This window comes from Aspergillus multicolor (assembly GCF_047715735.1).
Source record: "Aspergillus multicolor strain CBS 133.54 unplaced genomic scaffold BDW74scaffold_1, whole genome shotgun sequence".
NCBI lineage: Eukaryota > Fungi > Ascomycota > Eurotiomycetes > Eurotiales > Aspergillaceae > Aspergillus > Aspergillus multicolor.
Window position 1 is genome coordinate 706,017 of NW_027395952.1, and position 21,337 is coordinate 727,353.

At 51.9% G+C, this 21,337-nt stretch overlaps 9 protein-coding genes across 9 annotated transcripts; 3 read left to right on the forward strand and 6 right to left on the reverse strand.

The window, feature by feature from the left end:
• Nucleotides 1-82: 82 nt before the first annotated feature.
• BDW74DRAFT_141794 (proteasome regulatory particle lid subunit RPN9) lies at nt 83-1,562 on the reverse strand. The gene is made up of 3 exons (XM_073722612.1): nt 1,198-1,562; nt 902-1,137; nt 83-846 (listed from the first exon to the last, which is right to left on the reverse strand). The coding sequence occupies exons 1-3, from the start codon at nt 1,463-1,465 to the stop codon at nt 205-207; spliced, it is 1,146 nt and encodes a 381-aa protein (XP_073589480.1). The 5' UTR covers nt 1,466-1,562; the 3' UTR covers nt 83-204.
• Nucleotides 1,563-1,752: 190 nt separating this feature from the next.
• BDW74DRAFT_141796 (class I SAM-dependent methyltransferase) lies at nt 1,753-2,951 on the reverse strand. The gene is made up of 3 exons (XM_073722613.1): nt 2,665-2,951; nt 2,441-2,612; nt 1,753-2,390 (listed from the first exon to the last, which is right to left on the reverse strand). Exons 1-3 carry the CDS (start codon nt 2,703-2,705, stop codon nt 1,872-1,874), a joined length of 732 nt encoding a protein of 243 aa, XP_073589481.1. The 5' UTR covers nt 2,706-2,951; the 3' UTR covers nt 1,753-1,871.
• Nucleotides 2,952-3,862: 911 nt separating this feature from the next.
• On the forward strand, nt 3,863-5,634 carry BDW74DRAFT_141798 (complex I NDUFA9 subunit family protein). The gene is made up of 9 exons (XM_073722614.1): nt 3,863-3,996; nt 4,055-4,206; nt 4,263-4,276; nt 4,348-4,410; nt 4,462-4,556; nt 4,609-4,700; nt 4,749-4,890; nt 4,938-5,096; nt 5,144-5,634. The coding sequence occupies exons 1-9, from the start codon at nt 3,922-3,924 to the stop codon at nt 5,576-5,578; spliced, it is 1,227 nt and encodes a 408-aa protein (XP_073589482.1). The 5' UTR covers nt 3,863-3,921; the 3' UTR covers nt 5,579-5,634.
• Nucleotides 5,635-5,871: 237 nt separating this feature from the next.
• On the forward strand, nt 5,872-6,850 carry BDW74DRAFT_172227 (uroporphyrinogen-III synthase HEM4; the record flags this gene model as incomplete). The annotated part of the gene is made up of 2 exons (XM_073727471.1): nt 5,872-6,142; nt 6,207-6,850. The coding sequence occupies 2 exons, from the start codon at nt 5,872-5,874 to the stop codon at nt 6,848-6,850; spliced, it is 915 nt and encodes a 304-aa protein (XP_073589483.1).
• Nucleotides 6,851-7,076: 226 nt separating this feature from the next.
• On the reverse strand, nt 7,077-8,343 carry BDW74DRAFT_164573 (mitogen-activated protein kinase; the record flags this gene model as incomplete). Its single annotated transcript, XM_073726284.1, has 5 exons — nt 7,077-7,105; nt 7,161-7,508; nt 7,561-7,942; nt 7,993-8,188; nt 8,237-8,343. 5 exons carry the CDS (start codon nt 8,341-8,343, stop codon nt 7,077-7,079), a joined length of 1,062 nt encoding a protein of 353 aa, XP_073589484.1.
• Nucleotides 8,344-9,909: 1,566 nt separating this feature from the next.
• On the reverse strand, nt 9,910-13,611 carry BDW74DRAFT_141813 (COPII subunit SEC24). Its single transcript, XM_073722615.1, has 3 exons — nt 12,539-13,611; nt 10,835-12,481; nt 9,910-10,778 (listed from the first exon to the last, which is right to left on the reverse strand). Exons 1-3 carry the CDS (start codon nt 13,034-13,036, stop codon nt 10,203-10,205), a joined length of 2,721 nt encoding a protein of 906 aa, XP_073589485.1. The 5' UTR covers nt 13,037-13,611; the 3' UTR covers nt 9,910-10,202.
• Nucleotides 13,612-14,486: 875 nt separating this feature from the next.
• Nucleotides 14,487-17,173, forward strand: BDW74DRAFT_184488 (kinesin family protein; the record flags this gene model as incomplete). The annotated part of the gene is made up of 3 exons (XM_073730825.1): nt 14,487-14,754; nt 14,809-15,218; nt 15,272-17,173. 3 exons carry the CDS (start codon nt 14,487-14,489, stop codon nt 16,844-16,846), a joined length of 2,253 nt encoding a protein of 750 aa, XP_073589486.1. The 3' UTR covers nt 16,847-17,173.
• Nucleotides 17,174-17,243: 70 nt separating this feature from the next.
• Nucleotides 17,244-19,291, reverse strand: BDW74DRAFT_184490 (MCT family MFS transporter; the record flags this gene model as incomplete). Its single annotated transcript, XM_073730826.1, has 4 exons — nt 18,568-19,291; nt 18,406-18,512; nt 17,740-18,329; nt 17,244-17,682 (listed from the first exon to the last, which is right to left on the reverse strand). The coding sequence occupies exons 1-4, from the start codon at nt 18,857-18,859 to the stop codon at nt 17,244-17,246; spliced, it is 1,428 nt and encodes a 475-aa protein (XP_073589487.1). The 5' UTR covers nt 18,860-19,291.
• A 180-nt stretch (nt 19,292-19,471) lies between these two features.
• On the reverse strand, nt 19,472-21,138 carry BDW74DRAFT_141819 (AIM24 family protein). The gene is made up of 6 exons (XM_073722616.1): nt 20,859-21,138; nt 20,683-20,801; nt 20,558-20,629; nt 20,332-20,502; nt 20,161-20,279; nt 19,472-20,111 (listed from the first exon to the last, which is right to left on the reverse strand). Exons 1-6 carry the CDS (start codon nt 21,058-21,060, stop codon nt 19,595-19,597), a joined length of 1,200 nt encoding a protein of 399 aa, XP_073589488.1. The 5' UTR covers nt 21,061-21,138; the 3' UTR covers nt 19,472-19,594.
• Nucleotides 21,139-21,337: the final 199 nt, after the last annotated feature.

The following is a 21,337-nucleotide window of genomic DNA, read 5'->3' on the forward strand; positions in this document are numbered from 1 at the left end:
AAGGGCATTGATGGATTCTATTTGGTTGTAATTATATCATTAAGTTAACATTGGCTTGGTTAGGGGGGCATATCTCGTATGTACTAGAATCCAATCTCATATTGTCATCTTCATGCATTTCGGTTCGATTGTGGAAATCTAGTACATGAAATAGGTACATGCAGGTTCTCTTTTGTGATAAAGATCAAAAGATATGGTAATCCTCTATGCAGCCCACACATCCTTGCCTACGCCTTCGATCCAGTGGCCCAACTGGTTGACACCGGCGTCCCAGTCCTTAAGTCTATTCCGCATGCCCTCGATCTGCTTCATGTCCAGCACCTTGGGCTGCACCCAGTTGATCTGAGCAACCTGGCCGACCTGGTCAATAGCACCCTTCAGCAGACCCAGCGACAGCGCCTTCATGACTAGGTGCTCAATTTCCTCGGGCTTGACTTTCGTCTCGGCGGAGATGGACGCAAATGTCAAGTTGCGGTCGTGTGGCGGGCGACGGAAGACCATCTCCGTCAGCGCGGAGAGGGAGATCTTCTGATATAGGAAGAATCGGTGCGACTGGAGGAGCTGGTTCTTGGAGACGTTTCCGGCGAGGACATCGTAGGCGGTTAGGTCACCGCGGTTAAAGGCGAACAGAAGGTCGCGGAGCCAGGCGTGCGGTGTCTCGGACAGAGAGTCGAGAATTGGGTGCAGGAGGAGTTCACCGAAGTTGTAGATGGAGTCTGAGACGAGGGCGGCAACGCTGAGGTTGTAGGCGCGCGATACACGCTCGGATTCGGAGAGGTCCTCGAGGTCAATGCAGGCGAGGTATAGAAGGGCGTTCTTGTAGAAGGAGGCGAATTCTTGTTTGGCCTGTTGGTTTCTTAGTTCCGACTGCTCCTGGGTGAGGGGTATAGGATGAACATACGTGGTAGTAGTCGGCGTTGACTTTGTAAAATGAGGCGTGTACAACGTTCTCCACCGCGTCGAACGAATCCAATACCTTCTGACATGTCTCTAGGTCCTTCTGCGCGCCGTCCAGGTTCTGAAGTCGTTGTTTGACATTGGCGACCTCCGCAAGGGCGTAGATGTAAGCGTCTTGTGAGTCTGGCTTGTTCACCTTGTCGGCGAGTGATGTGAGGAAGGAAAGTCGTTCTTGGTCATCTAGTAAGACAAATATGTCAACAAGACTCTCGATGCCTTTTTAGCAAGGAGATGGCATACCCGCGCACTCTGTCGACGCCATCAACCCCAACGAAACAAAGTTCAGCTGGTTGATCTTGTCTGCGAAGCTCAGAACGAATGTCTTGAATAGCGGTAACCGTTGGGGAGCGCTCTCTGGTAGACGAAAGAAGTCGATCAAGGCATTGGTCAGCTGGTGCCACAGCTTTCGCTCCCAGTACTCTTCGAAGCTCAAGAATGACGCCTGGCACTGCTCCGGAGCTTGTTGAAGCTGGTCGGCGAGGAAGTCGGAGATCTTTTGGTTCTCCATGGTAGAAGCACAGGACTGGCAACTGCGGTATGTAGAGGATGGGGTATTAGGAGGGTTAGAGAGAAAGGAGAATGAGGTGTAGCGGATTGGAGGTAGCTGTTTGGTGATGGATCGTTGTCTCCGGCTGATGAGCTCAAGCCTCACCTGGGTGTTCCGTACTAGCCACATGCACTATCCACATGCACTAGCCACACCGCCACATCTACATTAATGTTGCCCACTGTCCTTCTCGATTTCTTCCTCCTCTGTCTACTTAAGTATACTCTCTCGTTTTAGGGAACGTGTAAGGAAATTCTGAGCTTCAGCTCATTAACTAAGCCGATCTAGTCTGACTTATGGTACTCTGCACTGCCTAAAGTGAAATCATAGCAACAGCGCCAAGGCAAACGAATTCATCCAGCTAAACTCATTTCTGCCCTCGAGCAATGAAGATGGTCTTCTCAAACGTCTTTCCGTTCTTGGTGAATATCAGTGGCTTTTCTAGAACTTTATACTCGAAGCCCTTTCCTACTCCGGCGTTTTCGTACATCGTCCGCATCTCCTCCAGGCTGAACCCATGCTTCGAGATCGTGTCGACCATATCGCTCATTGGGTGTCGGGCGTGCTCATGCTCATGGCCTTGGTGATCTTCGGGGATCAGATCGATAATCATCATCACGCCACCCTTCTTCAGTCTCTCGCCAAGATGGACCATGGCTTTTTCGGGAAACTCGAAGTGATGAAGGGCCATACTGACGAACACCAGATCGAAATTGAAGTATTCGGGTCCTGAGACTTCAGCAGGCGATGACTCAGATACGAGATCAGCCTTGACTCCGATCATGGTCTCGGAGCGGCCTGCTTCTCGGACGTTCTTCTTGAACTCTTCAAGCATGTTCTCTGAGATATCCATGCCAACGACGCGGCTAACGAACGGCGCCAATCCCTGAGATGGATCAGATTCTGGCCTGACGCCTCAATGACTGTGCGACTCACCAACGAGATAAAACCCGGTCCGCAAGCATACTCTAGTGCCCTGATTTCTTTTCCCTTTCCTGCCTCGGTGTCGATCCATGTGTCGCTAACCCAGCTACGCTCTTCCTGAACGACGTTGACCAGCGTCTCCACCACTTTTTCAAAGCCAGATTTGTAGGTGGCTGCTTTCTTGCTGTAACTTTATAAGCCCATTTGCCAAGTCAAAAAGTTTTGCGAGGACTTACTCGAACGCCTGACGGTTCTTCTCTGTGAAGTCGGATGTCATTTTGACCAGCAGGTACAAGTAATATGGTGTTTCAAGGTGATTGTTCTGATAGAGTTCAAGTATGTCAAGGAAGTATGCAATGAAGACCGGGGTGATGAAGGGAGCGAGCTCTAGGTATTTAAGCTTTCAACGCCTCTAGCCGGAGAGATATTCGGAAACTTCCAGCACAAGCCCACAGAACTAAGATGTGAGAACACTTTTGCTCATTTCTCCTGTTCCAACTGCCATACTGAGTTGGAATGCGCCAAGATGCTAAAGGCGTTTGATGCGTGCCCCGGAGAGTTATTCGGCGACTTCCTAAGCAAGCCACCAGTCATCTAGCGTCGAGTAAATGAGACCACACACCATAAGAGTCACACACCATAAGAGTCATATACTAGTCTCTTTGTCGACTGTATATCCCCATCATCATCAAGACATGTCAAATGCTTGGATCCTGATCCGGACAGTTCTCGGAGACTTCCCTATACAACGCCTGTTGATGATGTCGATCAGCGGAAAGGAAACTTTACAGCTTAGGTCAGTTTGGATTCTAGACGCTCTAGTAACTCCCCCAAAGCTCCGATTTTCAAGACAATCAGCATGTTTTGCTGGCTCCTTTGCATGTACTCGTCAGTCGTCGCCGACGCATCATCACGTGACTCTAGTATAGCCCTACCTGACGACATAGAGAGCCTTGAAAGCTCAATTTACATAATACAGTGCTGTGGTATGTAGATAGAACCAAGTCTTTGAAGCAACAGATGGGCCTCAAGCTAGCCTGAATTTACCCCGCTGACGCAGACCTCGATAGATGAACCCATTTAGGTGTTTTGAAGTGTGAGTCTTCTCAGTAGTCATTTAGGTATTTTTGTGTGCTATTCTTCTAAGCCCTCTGTTACAGACAACGGGCTAGACTGTCAAGTGCCGTGCAATCGAGGTGCTGAACTCAAGGAGCTGCATATTGACGATGAAGTATACAGATTATGGCCTGAGGCACTAATAAGAGATAGCCAATCAGAGGGCACGAATAGTCATACACCATGAAAGCTGCACAGATTCGCAAGTTGCATTCCAGAAAAGCGCTCTAGACTTAATAATAGCTTTCTTAAGAGCATTTCTCGCCATTTGTAGCATGATCAGTATGGTTGTCTGACCGTCGCATTCCGCAAGTCGAGGTCATTTTGACCGAAATAGGACTAGCGCCGTGGTCCCGTGCCGACAGATTGCTTCGGAGATGAACGACTTCGACCTCATCAAGAACCGCTTGCCGAGCTTCGCGCCCTCTTTCTCTCAGCTCTTACTTGCTGTCGTATGTGCCCTCCATTTATTTAACTCGGTGACACGCCCAACTGACAACTGGAATATAGACCATGCAGAAGTCCAGGGCCATCAATCCCGTGCTGGGGTCTAGGGCGTTTGTCCCCACCCCTCGTGTCCAAGTCCAGGCTCAACGCCGATTCCTCCAAGATGTCACAATTACTCGCACTGGAAAGCCGCTTCTGAAGATCCAGGGTGGACGGTAAGCGCTCAATTGGCTTCCGGTGTGGTCCGAGGTGCTGACAATCTTCTCTATAGTCACTCTCTCGGAGGTATTTCACAAGCCGTTTCCCGTCCCATTGAGCTCGAACGAACATCCTCAATTAACGCGAATTGTGACTAGGACATACTGCGACCGTCTTCGGTGCTACCGGTTTCCTCGGTCGTTACATTGTGAACAAGCTCGGTATGTCCGGATGTCGGTGTGAGGGAGGCATATAGGTTGACGTCTTTCCAGCCACACAGGGATGTACTGTCGTCGTTCCTTACCGTGAGGAGATGACCAAGCGTCACCTCAAGGTCACCGGTGATCTCGGACGGGTTGTCTTCATCGTACGGTACCAAAAATGCGGGATGGCGAGGCATACACTGACGCGGATGTTAGGAATACGACCTGCGCAACACTCAGTCCATCGAGGAGAGCGTTCGCCACTCCGACGTCGTCTACAACCTTGTCGGCCGTGATTACCCGACCAAGTACGTTGCGAAATAATTCGAAGTCTGGTGCCGTGCTGATGACGACAGGAACTTCTCTTACACCGACGTGCACGTCGACGGTACAGAGCGCATTGCGGAGGCAGTGGCCAAGTACGACGTTGACCGCTTTATCCACGTTTCCTCCTACAACGCCAACAAGAACTCTCCCTCCGAATTCTTCGCCACCAAGGTATGTCCGCGCTAGACATTTCTATAGACAGCGGCTGATTATTCCAGGGATGGGGTGAGGAAGTCGCACGCTCGATCTACCCAGAGACCACCATCGTCCGACCAGCCCCGTTGTTCGGATTCGAGGACCGTCTCCTTCACAAGCTTGCCAGCGCGACCAACCTCTTCACCGCCAACCACCTTCTGCAGCGCTCTTGGCCCGTCCACGTAAGTTGATTCGCACATTCTATATAAGCAGCGGCTGATATCTTTAGGCCATCGACGTTGGTACCGCTCTTGAGCGCATGCTCCACGACGACACCACCGCTGGCCAGACCTTTGAGCTGTACGGCCCCACCAACTACTCGCTTGCCGAGATCGCTCCCCTTGTCGACCGTGAAATCGTCAAGCGCCGCCGCCATATCAATGTTCCCAAGCGTATCCTGAAGCCCACGGCTCGCCTTCTCAACAAGTACCTGTGGTGGCCCACGATGAGCGCCGATGAGGTTGAGCGCGAGTTCATCGACCAAGAGATCGACCACACCGCCAAGACGTTCAAGGATCTTGGAATCGAGCCTGCTGAGCTGGCCGAACTCACCTTCCACTACTTGAAGGGCTACCGAAGTGCCTCGTACTACGATCTGCCCCCGGCTACGGAGCGCGAGCGGGCGGAGGAGAAGAAGTACGTGCACGTTCTCGACGATCAGTAGTGCTGTTTTCTTAGTGTACATACAATACTAGACGCATTGATTCCATTTGTTCAAAATGTACTCGGTAGTAATCTTATTTATTTTACCTCAGATCCATTTGCTACATCATAGCCCGTAGCAATCCGGAGTCTTCCCCGCTCCACTCCGCGGCGGGAGTAACGCATCCACCGTAAAACAACCTCTCATACAACCAATCCACATATCCAAGACCTTGTGATCGAAATCTAACCACCTAAAAGACACAATTCATTTCTCGAAGATTGAAACCCGCGCGACAAACCCAACACATCACAATGACCCCTCCCGCACCCCGCCGCATCCTCCTCCTCAAAACCAAATCCTCCCCGCACGACGGCTACGAGGAATTCTTCTCCTCCCAAGAGAGCAAACCAACCTTCATCCCGGTCCTAAGTCACAACTTCCACACCCAGAACCTCTCCGGCATCAAGGGCCTCCTCGAGAACGGCAGCCTGCGCCCCGGTCCAGACCGCCGGTATGGGGGTCTGATCTTTACGTCCCAGCGCGCGGTTGAGGCGTTTGCGGAGATGGTGGGTGGTGTTGATGGTATGGTACACTTATTTCCCGTATCGGTTCGGGGATTACTTGCTGATTGATTGAATTGGTATAGAAGCGCATCTAGTCTCCGCATCGCAGGACCTCCCCCTCTACACCGTCGGCCCCGCAACAGCGCGGTCATTGACGACACTAAGAGATCAGTACCTCCCGCACGCGACGATCCACGGCGCGGAGACGGGCAACGGAGAGAACCTGGCGAAGTTCATGCTGGAGCACTACAATGCTTTGTTCAAGGGGCAGCCGCAAGAGCGCAAGCCGCCGTTGCTCTTCCTAGTCGGCGAGACGAGGCGCGATATTATACCGCGAACGCTTATGGGGAGCGACACTGAGGCGGAGAAGAGGATTGGGGTTGAGGAGGTGGTTGTTTATGAGACGGGGGTTGTGGAGGGTTTTGAGGGGGATTTTGAGAGTGTATTGCGGGATTCTTTGGAGGGTGGGTCAGGGGCGGGGATGACATGGGTGGTTGTCTTCTCGCCTACGGGGTGTGATGCTATGGTTAGAGTCTTGAAGAGGAAGGGTGATAGTATTGGGGAGGGCGCGGAGCGGAGAGTATTTGTTGCGACGATTGGGCCAACGACGAGGGATCATCTAGTTAAGGAGTGTGGCTTTCAGCCGGATGTATGTGCGGCGAAGCCTTCACCTGAGGGTGTTGGCGCGGGGATAGAGAAGTATATGAGGAATTTGGGGTCGAGGTAGATGGCTTTGTATTATACCCATGGTTGTCTACGCTGCGGCGCGTACAGTGTGACAGTCAATAGATCGATATCTGTTTCCATATTCTGAGTGGAACAAAGGGTTGAGAAAAGATGCAGTACATTGATCCGCAAATAGGCAAACTTCCTAAATCTCTATGCAAATATGATATGTGCAAGCGTGCTGCTGCTTCCATGCGCCTCAATCCCAACGTCTGACAATTGATTGCCTACCGCATGATCTCCTCGTAAATCAGAACTGTGAGTGCGTTGTTAGCCAAATTTCAATGATATAGATACGCTCGCAGACTAACTCTTCAACTGCTCTTTGCTCAGAGCATCCTTATTCTTATCGAAGTCAAAGAACCCTTCGGGGATCGGAGGCGCTGTTGGCTCATCATCTGGGTCGTGGTAGGGCTCCAGGTACGGGTGACGCAAGGCCTCTTCAACTGTAATGCGCTTCGTCGGGTTGAAGGCCAAAAGCTTCTCTAGTAAATCCAAGGCTAGGTCGTTGCTCTTCGGGAACAGTGCCTTGAACGGAATCTTCTTCTTGAATGGAAGGGAACGAATATACTCCCGAGCCCGTCGGGACTTGATGCCGTAGTAGTCTTCCATAGTGGGCGTTCCAAGAACATCCAGAATTAGGGTCAGTTGGTGGTGGTCTACCAGGTGTCAGTACGCAATCTTTCACCAGACAGTTAATGGGGCGCCTACAGTCTTTTCCGGGGAACAGGGGCTTCCCACTCAGCATCTCTGCAAGGATGCATCCCACACTCCATACATCAATTGCCTTTGTGTATTCCTTGAATGTCAACATAATTTCGGGAGCACGGTACCAGCGCGTCGCCACGTATTCCGTCATAAAACCCGAGTTATCGTCGGTCGAGGCTGCAGATCGGGCGAGACCGAAGTCGCAAACCTTTAGGTCACAGTTCGCATTGAGGAGGAGGTTTGATGGCTTAAGGTCACGGTGGAGGACGTTCGCAGAGTGCATGGCCTTCAAGGCACGTAGCGTCTGGTAAATGAAGTATTGGCAGTGGTCGTCTGATAGATCTTGCGTACGGATAACACGGTGCATGTCTGTCTCCATCAATTCCTACATCGCCATCAGTTAGCCGCCTCCCCAGGTTCCTCAAGGCGACGTACTTGGATGAGGTAAACTTCGTTGAAGCTCTCATAGTTTCGCGGTCTCTGGATGTCCAAAATGGAGATGATGTTCTCGTGGTTGAAGTACCGGAGCAGCTTCATTTCTCGCAATGTTCGCAGGCAAAACATCGAATGATCGAAAGGCGTAATCTTCTTAATAGCTACCTTCTGGCCAGAAGGCTTGTGGATAGCAGAGCTGAGGAGATCAGTATACAATTGGCCTGATTTGCACCATAATGCTCACCAGACAACACCGTAGGCACCTTCGCCAATGACATCTTGAATCTCATACTGGTCGGAGACATTGAAGGAAATCTTCCTGGAGCCCCCCTGAGGCGGTTGCTGCACCATGTTGATTGATTTGAACTAGACGAGAGTCAGTGCCGGGATGAAGCGAGATCTGGATTAATAGCTGAGAAATCGTCGCAAAGACAAATCATTAGGAGAATATGGTGCGCGCAGAGATAACGACACTCAAGCAATACACTTAGTGCGTGTCCTGCAGGTACACACTGCAGGCCGAAGCCGTGCGTCCACCTCACGTAACAATCGGATATAGAGGCCTCGGGAGACGCTTACAATTGCAGGTTCTGTATGTATTCCAGGTGGGTTTAAGAATCGCCAACAATCCGTCGTCGACTTGTCCGCTGAACTGGAAAGGTGGTCGGACGAGATTCGAATGCGGGGTATGGCCCGTGCCGGCTGCTATCGCTCGAACCGCAAAGGCCGACGAGGATCAGGTCGATAAAGGAGAGGTTCAAGGGATGTGGTGCAACTCGCAATTGAGAATCAATTCAGGTATGATCCAGCGATGGAAGTCGGTTGCTTTGCTAGATCGGGATTAAAAGGCCTCGATCCAGATCAGGCGTTCTGTTCGGTAGCCGACGGTGTCAATACAGCGAATAACGAGGACCGAGCAAGGAGAATAGGACAATGCATGCGAAGTTGGGAGAAGAAAACAAACAAAATATTTGTAGACATCGCAAGAAAAGGAGAAGCTCACCAGCTGGAATCTTTTGCCGTCTAGGTCTAGGTCGATGTTTCACAGCTCCGATCTATTTTTACCGTCCTTTTGTCCGTGTTGGCTCTGGGCGACAGGGGCCGACAGCTCAGGAACGACAAAGTCCAAGCTGGCAAGTTGACAGGTAAGAAGCTTGGAGGTCCAAGTTCCAATGCGGAGGGCGAGAACCAAGAAAAAGCAGCAGCACGATGGGGAGTCGCAGACCCAGTTGAGAACTGAACTAGAGGTTAATAACCCAGGCGTAGATCGGCCAGAGTGGGGGTGAGCTGAAACGAGGGGAAGCTAGTCCTGGCGACTGGACAGGAAGAGGGCAGAATATACGAGAGGTCGAGCTTTACCTTGGGATAGCAGAGAACTTGAGTTCGTTGAGGACAGATAGTAATGTAGTCAACTGAAGATGGAGCGTCAACCTGGAGAAGCGCCAGAACCTTGGTTAAGGGCAGGATGGAGGGGCAGCAGCGAGGACGGACTCTGGGTCAGGAACCTCTCGTGCTGTCTCGACCAGTGTTTCAGCACCCACAGCAATTTAATCAGACAACACCTCAAACTTTGGTCTTGAATTCACTCTTGAGCAGCCGGAGAGGGGCAGTGCTCGAAACTGGCGCTACTGCTGCCGCTCCAACTGATCACAGCGTCTAGTCCATCACATATCACCGGCTCCTGTCAAATCACGTCGTCCTCCATCCCAGCCTCTCGATCCTCTTCGCTCCCTCCGCCGTTGATTTGTCTGTCTATTCTGGGCATGTTGGCCTTCCCTGGCAGGCTAAGCCGTGATCGAAAGTTTACAGTGCATGATCAACACACCAGACCAAATGCGCAGCCTATTTGAAGAACTCTTGATTGTCATTCATTCTGCTGCTTCAACCATGGACCGGCGGCCAGCGAGAGAATTAACGAAAAAAAGTAAAATTCCCCTTCTACACCTTACAACACCTTTAACCCTGAGAACTGCGCTGGGTGATGGTACAATGAACAGATGAAAGTTCGAGCGGAATCACGAATGAAATCAGCGACCTCGAGTTTATTGTTGTATAGGGTAACTCATAATCGGCCAAAAATCGTAGATGCTATCATTACTGGACGACCTGTTGCGGTTTGAGCGCGTCAGTCTAACCTATCAAATACGACTTTGCAGGCTTTGGTAAAGAGAGAGTCAAGAAAATATAACAACGACTGACAAAAAAGGGTCTCAAACCTTCTCCCTCAGTTGGCCCATCCATTGCACCAAACTGACACCCTGGTCCGCTCTGTCCTCCACCAGCATCGTCTGTGCCCACAGACGAAGACCGGGCTCTCCATCCTCCTTGACCACATACAGGTGTGGCACCACAATGCTGCCCACACCCTTCGACCGATGATCCCGGCTCTTCTCCACTACCGCCCGGACCCTTCCGTTGAAGTCATTGTCCAGCTCAGGGAGGTTTTGCTTGCCCACCCGGAGTTGGGACCTATCAGGTAGGCCAAAGACATCAACTAGGAGCTGCGGCACCGCATCACGTCCAACCCACAGGAACTGAGTTTGGCCGTCATCAATGAGGTAGAGACCGTAAGGAACTATCCGCTCGGAGGACAGATTGACAGTGGGCGGTAGGACGATTTCGCCGGTCTGTTCATCTGGCAAGCCGGCGTTATCGGGCATATCGTGAAGAGAGTACATTTTCGGGTATATGTATTGGATAAGGAGTGGGAGAGGGAGGGTTGATAACAGGCAAAGAGCCGCAGATCTCATATCCGTCGGTATTTGCGCCGACTTGCGGAGACCGAGCTGTACGCTTGATGTCAGTAAATGCGGTCATAACGCCAAAGGTAATTTGAACATACATTCTTAATCAACGCGAGGAAAAGGACAGGCAGGCCTCGGAGGTTAGCGGGGAATTGCAGGCCACCACCACCGACACTTCCACCAGCAAGTTCTTTTCGGTAGGTGGATAGCAGTTCAACGACCTTCGCTTGTAGGGCTTCCCGGGCTTGATCCAGACCGCTTCCAAGTGTTCGTTCAACGGCTTTGTGGCTGAAGAAGGTAGCAATAGCTTGCTGGTCTGCTGAAGCATACACGTCCGCCAGGTTCTGTGTTGTAGGCAGCGCCAGGGTCAAGACTCGGATCCTGCGCTCGCCGTTGCAGGTCGTGTGAAGCACCGCTGTTTGCATGCAGACGACAGGCTTTGTGACGGTCTCGTCAATCGCGACTTCGACAACGTATGCTTGGTCGCGAGGGAAGGCAGGGAAGGCGCAGAGATCGGAGCTGCGGTTGAAGAAGTTACCGTAGAAAGTGCTCATGCGCAAACCAGTGGTGGCGCGGACACGAAGCACGGCCTCGAGACCAATCTCGGAGGACAAGTAGTCGGAGAACTCGCGCGCAAATTTGATCGCGTCCTCACTACGGGCAGCGTTCCATCCAGGGTAAAAGTAAGTCTGACCACCCGTGTACCTGGGGAGATTGCTGAGTGAGGCCACATCCTGATACTGAGATGAGAACAAGAACATATCCACAGACACTTGCGCCTTGGAACACTCAACGGCGAAACTCTTGTAGAAGCTGTTCGCGGTCTGAAGCAGACTGCTCTCCTTGCTCGTTCCGAGAACCTTCTTATCTTCTCGCATAGTCAAAGCACCATGGCCGACGTTAGGCAGAGACGAGGTGAGAACAGTCATTTTGCCTCCGACGGGAGAAATAAGCTTGTAACCGGCACGCAGAGCTGAACCCATGGCGCAACTGTTGTTCTGAGTGTTCTGGAACATCTCCTGCAGCTTGTCGAGGAAGACCTCGATGTTCTCACGGCACTCACTGAGGGTGACTAGAAGGTCTCCAGGGATAGGAAGGAAAGGCTCCTCTAGATCACTGACGACCAGCATACGTGGGTCGGATGTCTCTGAGCCATCCCGAGGGATGCTGAAATAGTGGAGGCTGGAGTCGACGGCGAGGAAACCGAGTCTTGTCCGTCGGTCTGCATTGGGGATTCGGTCCAAGCTTTCCTTGATGCACCGGGCGCTTGTAGCCAGAAGCCCGTTGGTTACCGACGAGTAGCTCACATCGATCAGGAAGAGATAAACCAGCGGCTGCGGAGGTCGAACCATGTACTCTTGAGGGGCCACAAATTCCACCACTGCGTGGTTAAGGTCAGCTCTCAGTGCCCTGTCTGCTGGCTTCTGGAGAGTTGTGTCCCAGTCAAACGCCTGTGGTACATCGTTGGTCAGATTGCACATGTTGCAACGCCAGCGGTGTCCATGGTCCAGGAATGTTACAAAGGGGTTGATGTAAGATCGGCAGCGTCGGCAACGTGAGATGACTTGGTCTGGGATGACGGGGACTTGGTCTTCGGCATCATGGAGGGCAGCGTATGGTTGAATCACAAGAGCGAAGGGGAGTTTTGACTTCTTCAAAAGCGAGTGCGTTGTCGGAACGGCATTCAGTGTGGAGCGCACATATTTCGAAGGGCAGTTGGCATAAGGAGAGGGGTAAACGCTGGTCTAAACAACATGTCAGCCATCATCCCATCACGTAAGGCCTTCTTGTCGATCACATACCCCAGGCGCCAGGACGATAGGAGGAGGAGGGTAGTCGAGCTCGGCAACATTGAACGGCTGGGTAAGCAGGTCGGTGGGGTAGAGTTGATTAAGGGGGACTGCTCGCGGGGCCTGGGGAGCTTGGGGGGCCGGTTGGGGTGGCATTAGGTGAGGATCCGTTACACCCATAGCACCAAACTGCTGGGTCATCTGTGCGACTCCCGGGGCAACTGAGGGAGCATACCCTTGAACCATCTGCGACGGATCGGCTCCGTAGGCAGGCTGCTGAGGGGGGTATGCCCCGTAGCTACCACCAGCGGGGGGCTGACCACCGAGGGCAGCATTCGCACCGGAGCCGAACTCGAAGGCCTCCCCAGCATATGCTCTCTTCTTTTTTCCTCCGGCGTGGGCTTGTGGAGCGGGAGGAGCTTCCCCGGGCTGCTGAACAGGGGCCCCATAGCCCGCGGTTTGTTGTCCGTACCCTTCCTGGGGAGGGTAGCCCCCTTGTGGAGATGCCATCGAAATTTCCTATATCTTTCCGGTAGGTAATATTCCACTTATTCGGGTGTCGTCCGGCGGCGTTCTCGGAGAGGGATGGAGTCCGGTCGCGTAGCTCGATTCAGGTTCGCTCTGTCGGACAGGTCAATGCTTGGGTCATGGGCAGAGGGAGGGTATCTGCTACTAACAGCCGGAGAAATGAGATGATTAATGAAGGATGTGGAGTAGGGGTCGAGAAGGGGTGTTGTGGGAGGGAGCCCTGGAGTTGAGGTCAACTTACAAGTCGAGGTCGGGTTACGGTGGCCTTTGGGCCTGCGCCAATCAGAATGCCCCGCAGCTTAGCCGACTCAAATCGAGATACGGGGTAGCCTGGTATCTAGAGCTATGTCATCTCTCAACCAAATATTGACGACCGTGTCCAGATGAGAGTGGATTCAGTTCTAGCGATTGATCCCATACAATCTTTCTATTTATCCTATCAAATTTGGCTTCCTCCTCTCACCACCGGCGTCGTTCCCTAGAAATGCGGTGTATACACTTCAGATTTGCATGTGGTGCCGGGGTTCAGGGCTCAAACGCTGTGTTAATGGTTTTATCCTAAATCGGTCCGAGTAACTAATTGACTGGGCTACGTGTAGTTCATGGTCTTTGCAAGAGTATGGAAGGTATTGTCGTAGATATAGGTGGCTTTCGTCAACGTTGCCGCAAGTATATATATATATATCCAGCAATGCAATCAAGATACTTTTCAATGTTGTCGGCTGGTATCATTGAAAGCTAGGTATGAAAGCTAGCCTATTACAACTCATGCGAAGGCCTAACTAGCTAGACAAGGTTTAATAAAAGGCAGGGAAGTTACTGTGAGATTCGTGCTCTATACTGTGATCCATCGGAATCAGCTGCTACAAAGCAAAAGGGCAAGCAAAAGGGCGCAGTAGTTGAAGCCAAGGAGGGCTGTCTGGGCAGTACCGTATGTCAGGTGGGAAATCACAGAATTTAGTCAATGAGCTGTGTTTTGGATCAACAGGCTATGCCGATGTGAGAAACAAAATTTAAATACTCTCCGTAATAACTGTCAGGTTGAATGGTTCCGTCATTGGGTTTACTCGAGGTATAGCTCGTGGTTGCCCTGCCAACGCGTTAGTCGCTCCTCGCACCACAATCTCCTTCACTCCGCTTTATCCTGCAATCGTCTGTCTGTCTTATGCTACGTTGATCTGACTTGAATTGCGCTTTTCGTCCAAGACTTCCAGCGTCTTTGCATTTATTCCATTCTGATTCGAGCTTTGTCGGGTTATTGATTTGCCTTGCTCCTGCGATTTTAGACGTACTCGTCGAACCTTCGATATACCTCGCTCACGGCCGGTTATAGCATGCTCCGATAGACCACGAGGCGATACCAGACGAGCATTAGAGACTGCAATACGGTGGTTCTCTATCATTTGCACCTTAGCGTTGAATTGTTTACACAATGAGTGTACGAGTTGTCGCGCGGGTTCGACCGCTCTTGAAGTCAGAAAGGGATGTCGACATCATCCTACATACTGGGTCCAAGCATACAATACTTCCCAAGGAGGAAAAGAAGAGCTCCAAAGAGCCGTCGAAACTGGCCGCGCTAAGAGACAGGGATACACTCGTCCGAATTCCGAACCCGAAGAACGAAAACGAGGAGTACTCTTTCCAATTCAACGCAGTTTACGATGCGGAGGCGTCGCAACAAGAGCTCTTCGAGGCAGAGGGTCTGTGATCTGCAGCCTGGCTTTGAAATCGTGGTATACTGACTGGATTAATAGTCAACCCGACCGTCAAGCATCTATTCAACGGTTTTGATGTCACCCTTTTTGCCTACGGAGTTACTGGAACAGGAAAGACGCACACAATGCGAGGTGGTAAAAGTCTCGCTGAGCGGGGTGTTATTCCGCGTCTTCTGAGCAGCATATACCGACGGAGCCGCAAGATGGAAAAGGATAACGAGGGGCAAACTTCGGTCAGCGTTTCCTTGAGCTACTATGAAATCTACAACGACAAGGTATTCGATCTTTTTGAGCCGCCCGAAAAAAGAACGATTGCGGGTCTACCGCTTAGGGACAATGGTGGGAAGACAGTGGTTGTAGGCTTGACGGAGAGGCCGTGCCACAGCTTGAAGGAGTTTGAGATCCTGTATGACCAGGCGAATATCAACAGATCTACCTCGGCTACCAAGGTTTGTTTGCCAATTCACGACTGTAATGATACAGCACAACTGATGGCCTACAGCTAAACGCCCACTCGTCACGGTCACATGCTATTCTCTGCGTGAAGGTTGCGATCACTACTGGCGAACAAACTCGCATAAGCACTGCATCAGCCATTGATCTTGCTGGCTCGGAAGATAACCGCCGAACGGATAATGACAAGGAGCGCATGGTGGAGTCTGCTAGCATCAACAAGAGTCTTTTTGTCCTGGCCCAATGCGTGGAGGCGATCACCAAGAAGCATCAACGTATACCATACCGGGAGTCCAAGATGACCAGGATCCTGTCACTGGGTCAGAACAACGGGCTGACAGTGATGATTCTAAACTTGGCTCCCGTCAGGTCTTATCACCTGGACACAATCAGCTCACTCAACTTCGCCAACCGCACCAAGAAGATCGAATTGCGCGAAGTGGAAAACGAGCCAATATTCAAAGGACCTCCTAGACCTGCGGCCCGACCCTCATTTACAGCCCAACGACAGCCTCTTCGGCCATTGACGGCGTCTGTTAATGTCAACCTGGCGGCCAATAAAGATAAGGATGCTTCGAAGCCCGGCGACGCCAAACCGCCAAAAGCCTTCAACGTTTATGCAGACAAACCAAACCTGAGGACATCTGCTCTGTTCAAGAAGCCCGAGATCCCTAGCCGACCTTCAATAAGTTCAGAGCTACCTGGACTACGCTCGGCGAAAGCTAGTCGAATTGTACAACCTCCGAGAGTCTCCCAGAAATACCAAGAGGAGGGTATCTCTGCTAGGATCGAGGAACTAGTGGAGAAGAAGGTGGAAGAGATACTGGCCGTGCGCGCAGTCAGCGAGAAGTCAAGACAAACCCAGGTTCGCGAGCTGAACGAACAGGTACAACGGCGCTTGGAACAGCTGGAACAGCGAATCGAGGGCTCTGAGGATACTAGGGCTGAGGGACTATCCTACTTACTCATGGCAAAACAACACCAAGGTCGCGGCGAAGACATCTCAGCGCTAAAGATGTACCAGCTTGCTCTTCCGTTCTTCCCGCAAAACGAGAAGCTCGCCAAAAAGATCAGCAACCTGAAACAGCGTATTCAGAACAAATCCCGCCAGGAAATCGAAGTAACCGGCACTCCCGCCTTAGAGACTAAGAAGGGGATGGGCAGTTTGCTCTCTCTGCCGTCGTCCAGAAAGCAAGGCACCAAACGGCCTGTTGCTGAAGAGGCCGACGCCGACTACGAAGACCAAGACTCGTACGCCCCCGAATCGGACGACGACTTCGACTTGACAGGGATTTCCCACCCTAAGCGCAAGAAGCGCGCAAAGACAACCAAGCAGCCAAGCCCTGAACTGGACTTAGTTTCCCTAGACGGCGACGAATCTGTTCCCTCACCTCGAACAATCCACCTTCTTTCTATAATCAACTCCCGGGATGTCAGCCAGATCAAGCTCCTCAAAGGCGTTGGTGTAAAGAAGGCCGAGGCTATCGTCGACTGTCTCTGTGAGATGGACCAGGGGCTTTCAGAAGAAAGTCAAGTCCGTATCAACAGCCTAGCGGAACTAAGCAAGTTGAAGGGTTGTGGAGTCAAGACGGTCCAGAGCATGCGGACTGGTGTTTTGGTATAAGCTCTACATTTATGTATTGATTGCATTTGCATCTGAAGCATTGGGACTGCATCACGTTTCCCCATTTGCATTTTGGTTTTGGGTTTAGCTTCTCGTTTATCCCACTCGGCATTCCCCATACGTTTGTCTCTCTGATGATTTTTGTTTACTTGACCTGCGTGCTTGATTCATTCCGCAACTGCATGGTCTAAGGTGCGTTGTTTATGCATTTGCATTTGCATTCATATTGAAGCGAGGGCGTTTTGGCGCTTATAAATCTACTACTATTACTGCTTACTATAGGGTTAGTTAGGTAGTCAATATATGCATGGTTTAGCCCAAGTTGGGCGTTTTCCAATCACTCTAAATTCCATCAACATCTCATATCATGATCTGCTCACCACGACAAGGCTCATTCCTAAACCCTAACCCGCAACCCCCACCCACCCCCCGGAACAATCCCCCTCGCAACACCATAAAACACCACCGCAACAGCCATACTTCCCGCGCAAAACAGCTCCATCCCCAAATAACTCCCGCTCAGCGGCTCCGGCAAGAGCGCACCTGCAATAGGCGTTCCTGTGAGCGCCGCAAACGCCGCAATGGCAAAGTACGTCCCGCTGCGCACGCCGATCTGTCGGATATCGGAGATCTGCGCGACGAGAGCCGGCGCCAGCGAGACGGCTGAGCCGCCGGTGAAACCGTACAGCACGGCGAATGTGATTGCTGGCGCGTTGCTTCGACTGGGCAGCCAGAGGGCCAACACGAGGATTATGCAGGACAGCGTTGTGAGGATCATCAGGTTGAAGCGGCCGAGGTGGTCGGCGATGTAAGGGGGCAGGATGCGGCCGGGGATGCTGAAGAAATAAAGTTAGGGCTTGACGGGCTACGTGAGCACTGATGGAGGGACTAACCTTCCAGCGTTGAGGATAGCGAGCAAATACGACGCTAGATACGGCGACATACCGTACCTCTGCGCCTGAGTCGGAATAAACGCAAACGGGAGAAACAGGCCCCAATACAAGAAGAATGTCCCCGCGCTCGTGAGGACGAACGGGGTCTCCTTAAGCGGCCTCACGAAATCCGTTGGGTGACACAGCGGGCTTCGTCGCTGGTGCTTCAGCCTCGAGCGGATCGTCCCATTCATGATAGTTAGCAGGAACAGACTCGTAAACGCGCAGACGCGGATCGCCCAACCAAAGTCCACCAGCTGTGTGATCCGCGCCAGCATGATGGGGAAGATGATGCCTCCAAAGCCGGAGCCGCTGACTGTGATGCCGAGGGCGAGGGCGCGGCGGCGCCGGAACCAGGTGTTTACGCAGTTGATGCTGATGTGGAAGAGGGCGCTTGTGCCGATGGGGCTGCAGATTCCCTGGGCGAGAAGGAACTGGTAGTATTTTGAGGAGATGGAGATCATCATTAGGCCGAAGATGTGGAGGAATGAGCCGGTGAGGAGGACCCAGCGGGGGCCGAAGTTGTCGAAGATTATGCCGACGAAGGGACCCTAGTCGGATGATTAGTACAAATGGATATGGTCGTGGATGCTGGTGAGTAGAGCATTATAGATGGTGTAGACAAACCCCGAAGAACATCATGAAATACTCCAGTGAGGTGATCCATGTTATGGCGCTGGTGCTCACGTCCTGAAGCTGGTGGGTTTTGTAGTAGTCAATGAAGACACCGATGCCTGTATCAATGTTGGTCAACTGCATCTTGATGTCTAATCGTGTTGGTGTACTCACAGCTGATCCAGCCGAAGCTCACGAACATGCCGCACCAGGCGCCGACGACCGTACTCCATGCGAGCAGACCTCCATCGGGAGGTGCATCAGTCGGAGGTGGATTTGGGACAGACGCTTCTCGAGACCGAGTCCGAACTCCAAGCTTCTCCTGGTCGTCATCCACGGCTCCATTCGCGATAGACTCAACGACGGAGTTCTGCCGTTGGTCCGGGGTCTGGTACTCAACATTCGAGGTATGACAGGGCAAGCCTTCGTCCACAGCCACAGTTTCACTGCTAGGCATGTTGTGCATTCCAGTCCGTTTCCTGCCAAACGATCGCTAGCCTGCGTGGGAGAAATGAAGTGATTAGATCAGTCGTGCTCTCAACAATCGAGACCGGGACATAATGACATGCTCGAGCAACAAGATAAAGAGGGGTCGACTCATTCTGGCAAATTCGCAAACAGCAAGCCGGCTGTCTGCTTGGTCTGGGCGGGTTGTTGCTACACGGCATTCTTGGTGACGAGGTGACTCGGGGGTGAACCCTGGCGCGGAGGCAAGGAGTGGATTCTTCAGCGTTACCTGCTGCAACCCTACAGTCTCACCCAGCCAGCCTCGAACCGCGCTTCTCCACTGAAATCAATGAGAACCTTTCACCCTCGAATTTAGGGCTGGCTGAACTGATCCACTGTATTGCTTATCCTTTACGTGGTACAGCTGCTGCAGTGTCGGCGTTGTACAGCGCTGACGAATGACCATGCATGAACCTGCCTGCATATTTACCTATGAGAAACTCACCTGAAGTTGAACAATAGCAGCCTAAAGAGGCATAGAGAGGATAAAAAGACCAGACCGGCTGGCCATTGTGTCTTCTCGAGTGCCGTTATGGGAAGTAAAGTCCATAGCCACAATCTAGTTGATGACCTTATCAGCACGAACTGAAGTAATTGGTTCCCTCAAGACAAGCATGAGATGATATTGGAAGATTCGTCTTTAATGACAATATGATGGGCGTATGCGAAATATATGTTGTACAGTTATCCTCTTCTATGATTGCCCCGGCTTCTCAAATCTGACCTTCCCGTCTTTCGTCAGGACGGCAATACTCTGAGTGACGCCCTTGATCTCTTGCTCAATTTCATCCACCGTCCTTGTGCCGGGAACTTTGCGGACGTCGGTCCTGACCGCCTGCTCGGAATCAGTTTCCGACTTCGGAGGGAAGATTGTGAGGCCTCGAGGTGTGCTTGCGAGTTCGTTGACCTCTTGGGTGCTCAAAACATCGCTAACCCGAGATCCGCGGGATTGTAAGAGGATGGTAGAAGGACCGTCAAACTGGAGGAATAGCCTATCTCCCCAGATTGTCATCCGCGACCACGTACGGACCCTGTGGAATATCCGCATGGCGGTCTTCCATGAATCTGTTTCCGACATGGCTTTGATGAATTGCGTGTTTTGAAGGAAGGTGGGGAGGCTCTTAAGGCCTGGGACTTGGAATCTCAAGGTCGTTGACTTGAAGCGGTATGGGCGAGGGGGGTGGGAGCTCACGGTGTAAGCGACGACATTGCTTTCAAGAGTCAGCGGCTGCGGTGGTAAAGAACAGTCGCTAGACGTACCTAGGGTGGACAATGTATTGCTCGCCCGCCTTAAGCTCAACAGAGTATAGTTGGCCGCTTCCAACAAGAGCGAGCAACCCTCTTCCGGTAACCTCGGAGCTACCCCAATGAGTCACGCTCTGCATAAATCAGTCAAGCCCTTTTTTTTTGAAAGTACCGGAAAGGACGAACCAAGCTTGTGTTGATTGTGGGACGGATAGTCAGCGAGCGGCCAGTCCATGCCAGCAGCGCGCGTCGCTGAGCAACCATCCAATCCACAGAACCATTGAGATGAACGACGGCGAACGATGTAACGGGAGATCGAGTAGAGATCAAGGCAGTGACGGGACTAGCGGAGGAGACCTATAAACGTAGATCAATACCTTGACTTCCCAAGGTCGACGAAAAGAAGAAGTACCTTTTGGTACAGGAATGGCACACCAACAGGAGCCCGCCGGAAGGGCTCCAAGACACTCAACGTCGAAATCACCTATGCCACCATCAGCCAAAGCGAACACTAGAGCCCAGCCCGTAATCGCTTACATTGTCCGCCTTCCCACTCAGTCCGACTAGCGTTCCGCGCCGTGTGTAGAGGTTCTGTGACGCCGAAAGTGAAACCGATAGCAACGAGTATGGTGCTCCGATGACATCGAATCGCGCATCTGCAATGCCGATGAATTAGCGACGGATGGTTCCTTCCATACTCTACAACCACATACCGGTAGACTCCGCGGAGCCGGGTGTATCAACAATGGGCACGTTGCTCCCGTTGACGGCGGCCGCTTGCTCCGTAGGCGAGGCCCGAATCTGGACGTATCTTGCTTGAGCTCCGCGATGCGATGACGCAGGTTGTCGCGTTTGGCGAGGAAGGACTCGCGTCCATGTGAGCGTTCTCACGCCTCGCCTCAAAGGTTGGACCATTTTTCCGCTTGCGAAAATGATCTAGGAGAAGACGTGAGACAAGAGGTAGGAAGGATGGCTTGCTGCAGCTTCTTTGCTCCTCCGCGGTCTCCTTGAAACTTGGATTTGCGCTTCCGAATCGGGAAAAGCGTTTTGGGTCGGCCTCGGCGTGGAATTATCCGAAGTATATTGAGTGACGTTGCCCTACTTGTTACGTAGTGCAGAGTACAATAGTAGTAATTGTGATATTTGTGATATTTGTGATATTTGTGATATTTGTGATATTTGTGATATTTGT

Excerpts from the sequence above, each read along its gene's own strand:
- BDW74DRAFT_141798 (XM_073722614.1), top strand. The coding sequence starts at position 3,922 with ATGAACGACTTCGACCTCATCAAGAACCGCTTGCCGAGCTTCGCGCCC. Across the intron at positions 4,701-4,748 it reads GGCCGTGATTACCCGACCAA|GAACTTCTCTTACACCGACG; the intron begins GTACGTTGCGAA and ends TGATGACGACAG. Across the intron at positions 5,097-5,143 it reads AGCGCTCTTGGCCCGTCCAC|GCCATCGACGTTGGTACCGC; the intron begins GTAAGTTGATTC and ends TGATATCTTTAG.
- BDW74DRAFT_141819 (XM_073722616.1), bottom strand. The coding sequence starts at position 21,060 with ATGGTCCAACCTTTGAGGCGAGGCGTGAGAACGCTCACATGGACGCGA. Across the intron at positions 20,630-20,682 it reads TGAGTGGGAAGGCGGACAAT|GTGATTTCGACGTTGAGTGT; the intron begins GTAAGCGATTAC and ends ATGGTGGCATAG. Across the intron at positions 20,112-20,160 it reads CAATACATTGTCCACCCTAG|CAATGTCGTCGCTTACACCG; the intron begins GTACGTCTAGCG and ends GACTCTTGAAAG.
- BDW74DRAFT_141794 (XM_073722612.1), bottom strand. The coding sequence starts at position 1,465 with ATGGAGAACCAAAAGATCTCCGACTTCCTCGCCGACCAGCTTCAACAA. Across the intron at positions 1,138-1,197 it reads GGCGTCGACAGAGTGCGCGG|ATGACCAAGAACGACTTTCC; the intron begins GTATGCCATCTC and ends TTGTCTTACTAG. Across the intron at positions 847-901 it reads TCAACGCCGACTACTACCAC|GCCAAACAAGAATTCGCCTC; the intron begins GTATGTTCATCC and ends AGAAACCAACAG.
- BDW74DRAFT_141796 (XM_073722613.1), bottom strand. The coding sequence starts at position 2,705 with ATGACATCCGACTTCACAGAGAAGAACCGTCAGGCGTTCGA. Across the intron at positions 2,613-2,664 it reads AAGAACCGTCAGGCGTTCGA|CAAGAAAGCAGCCACCTACA; the intron begins GTAAGTCCTCGC and ends ATAAAGTTACAG. Across the intron at positions 2,391-2,440 it reads GACCGGGTTTTATCTCGTTG|GGATTGGCGCCGTTCGTTAG; the intron begins GTGAGTCGCACA and ends GATCCATCTCAG.
- BDW74DRAFT_141813 (XM_073722615.1), bottom strand. The coding sequence starts at position 13,036 with ATGGCATCTCCACAAGGGGGCTACCCTCCCCAGGAAGGGTACGGACAA. Across the intron at positions 12,482-12,538 it reads CTATCGTCCTGGCGCCTGGG|ACCAGCGTTTACCCCTCTCC; the intron begins GTATGTGATCGA and ends CATGTTGTTTAG. Across the intron at positions 10,779-10,834 it reads TCCTCGCGTTGATTAAGAAT|CTCGGTCTCCGCAAGTCGGC; the intron begins GTATGTTCAAAT and ends TCAAGCGTACAG.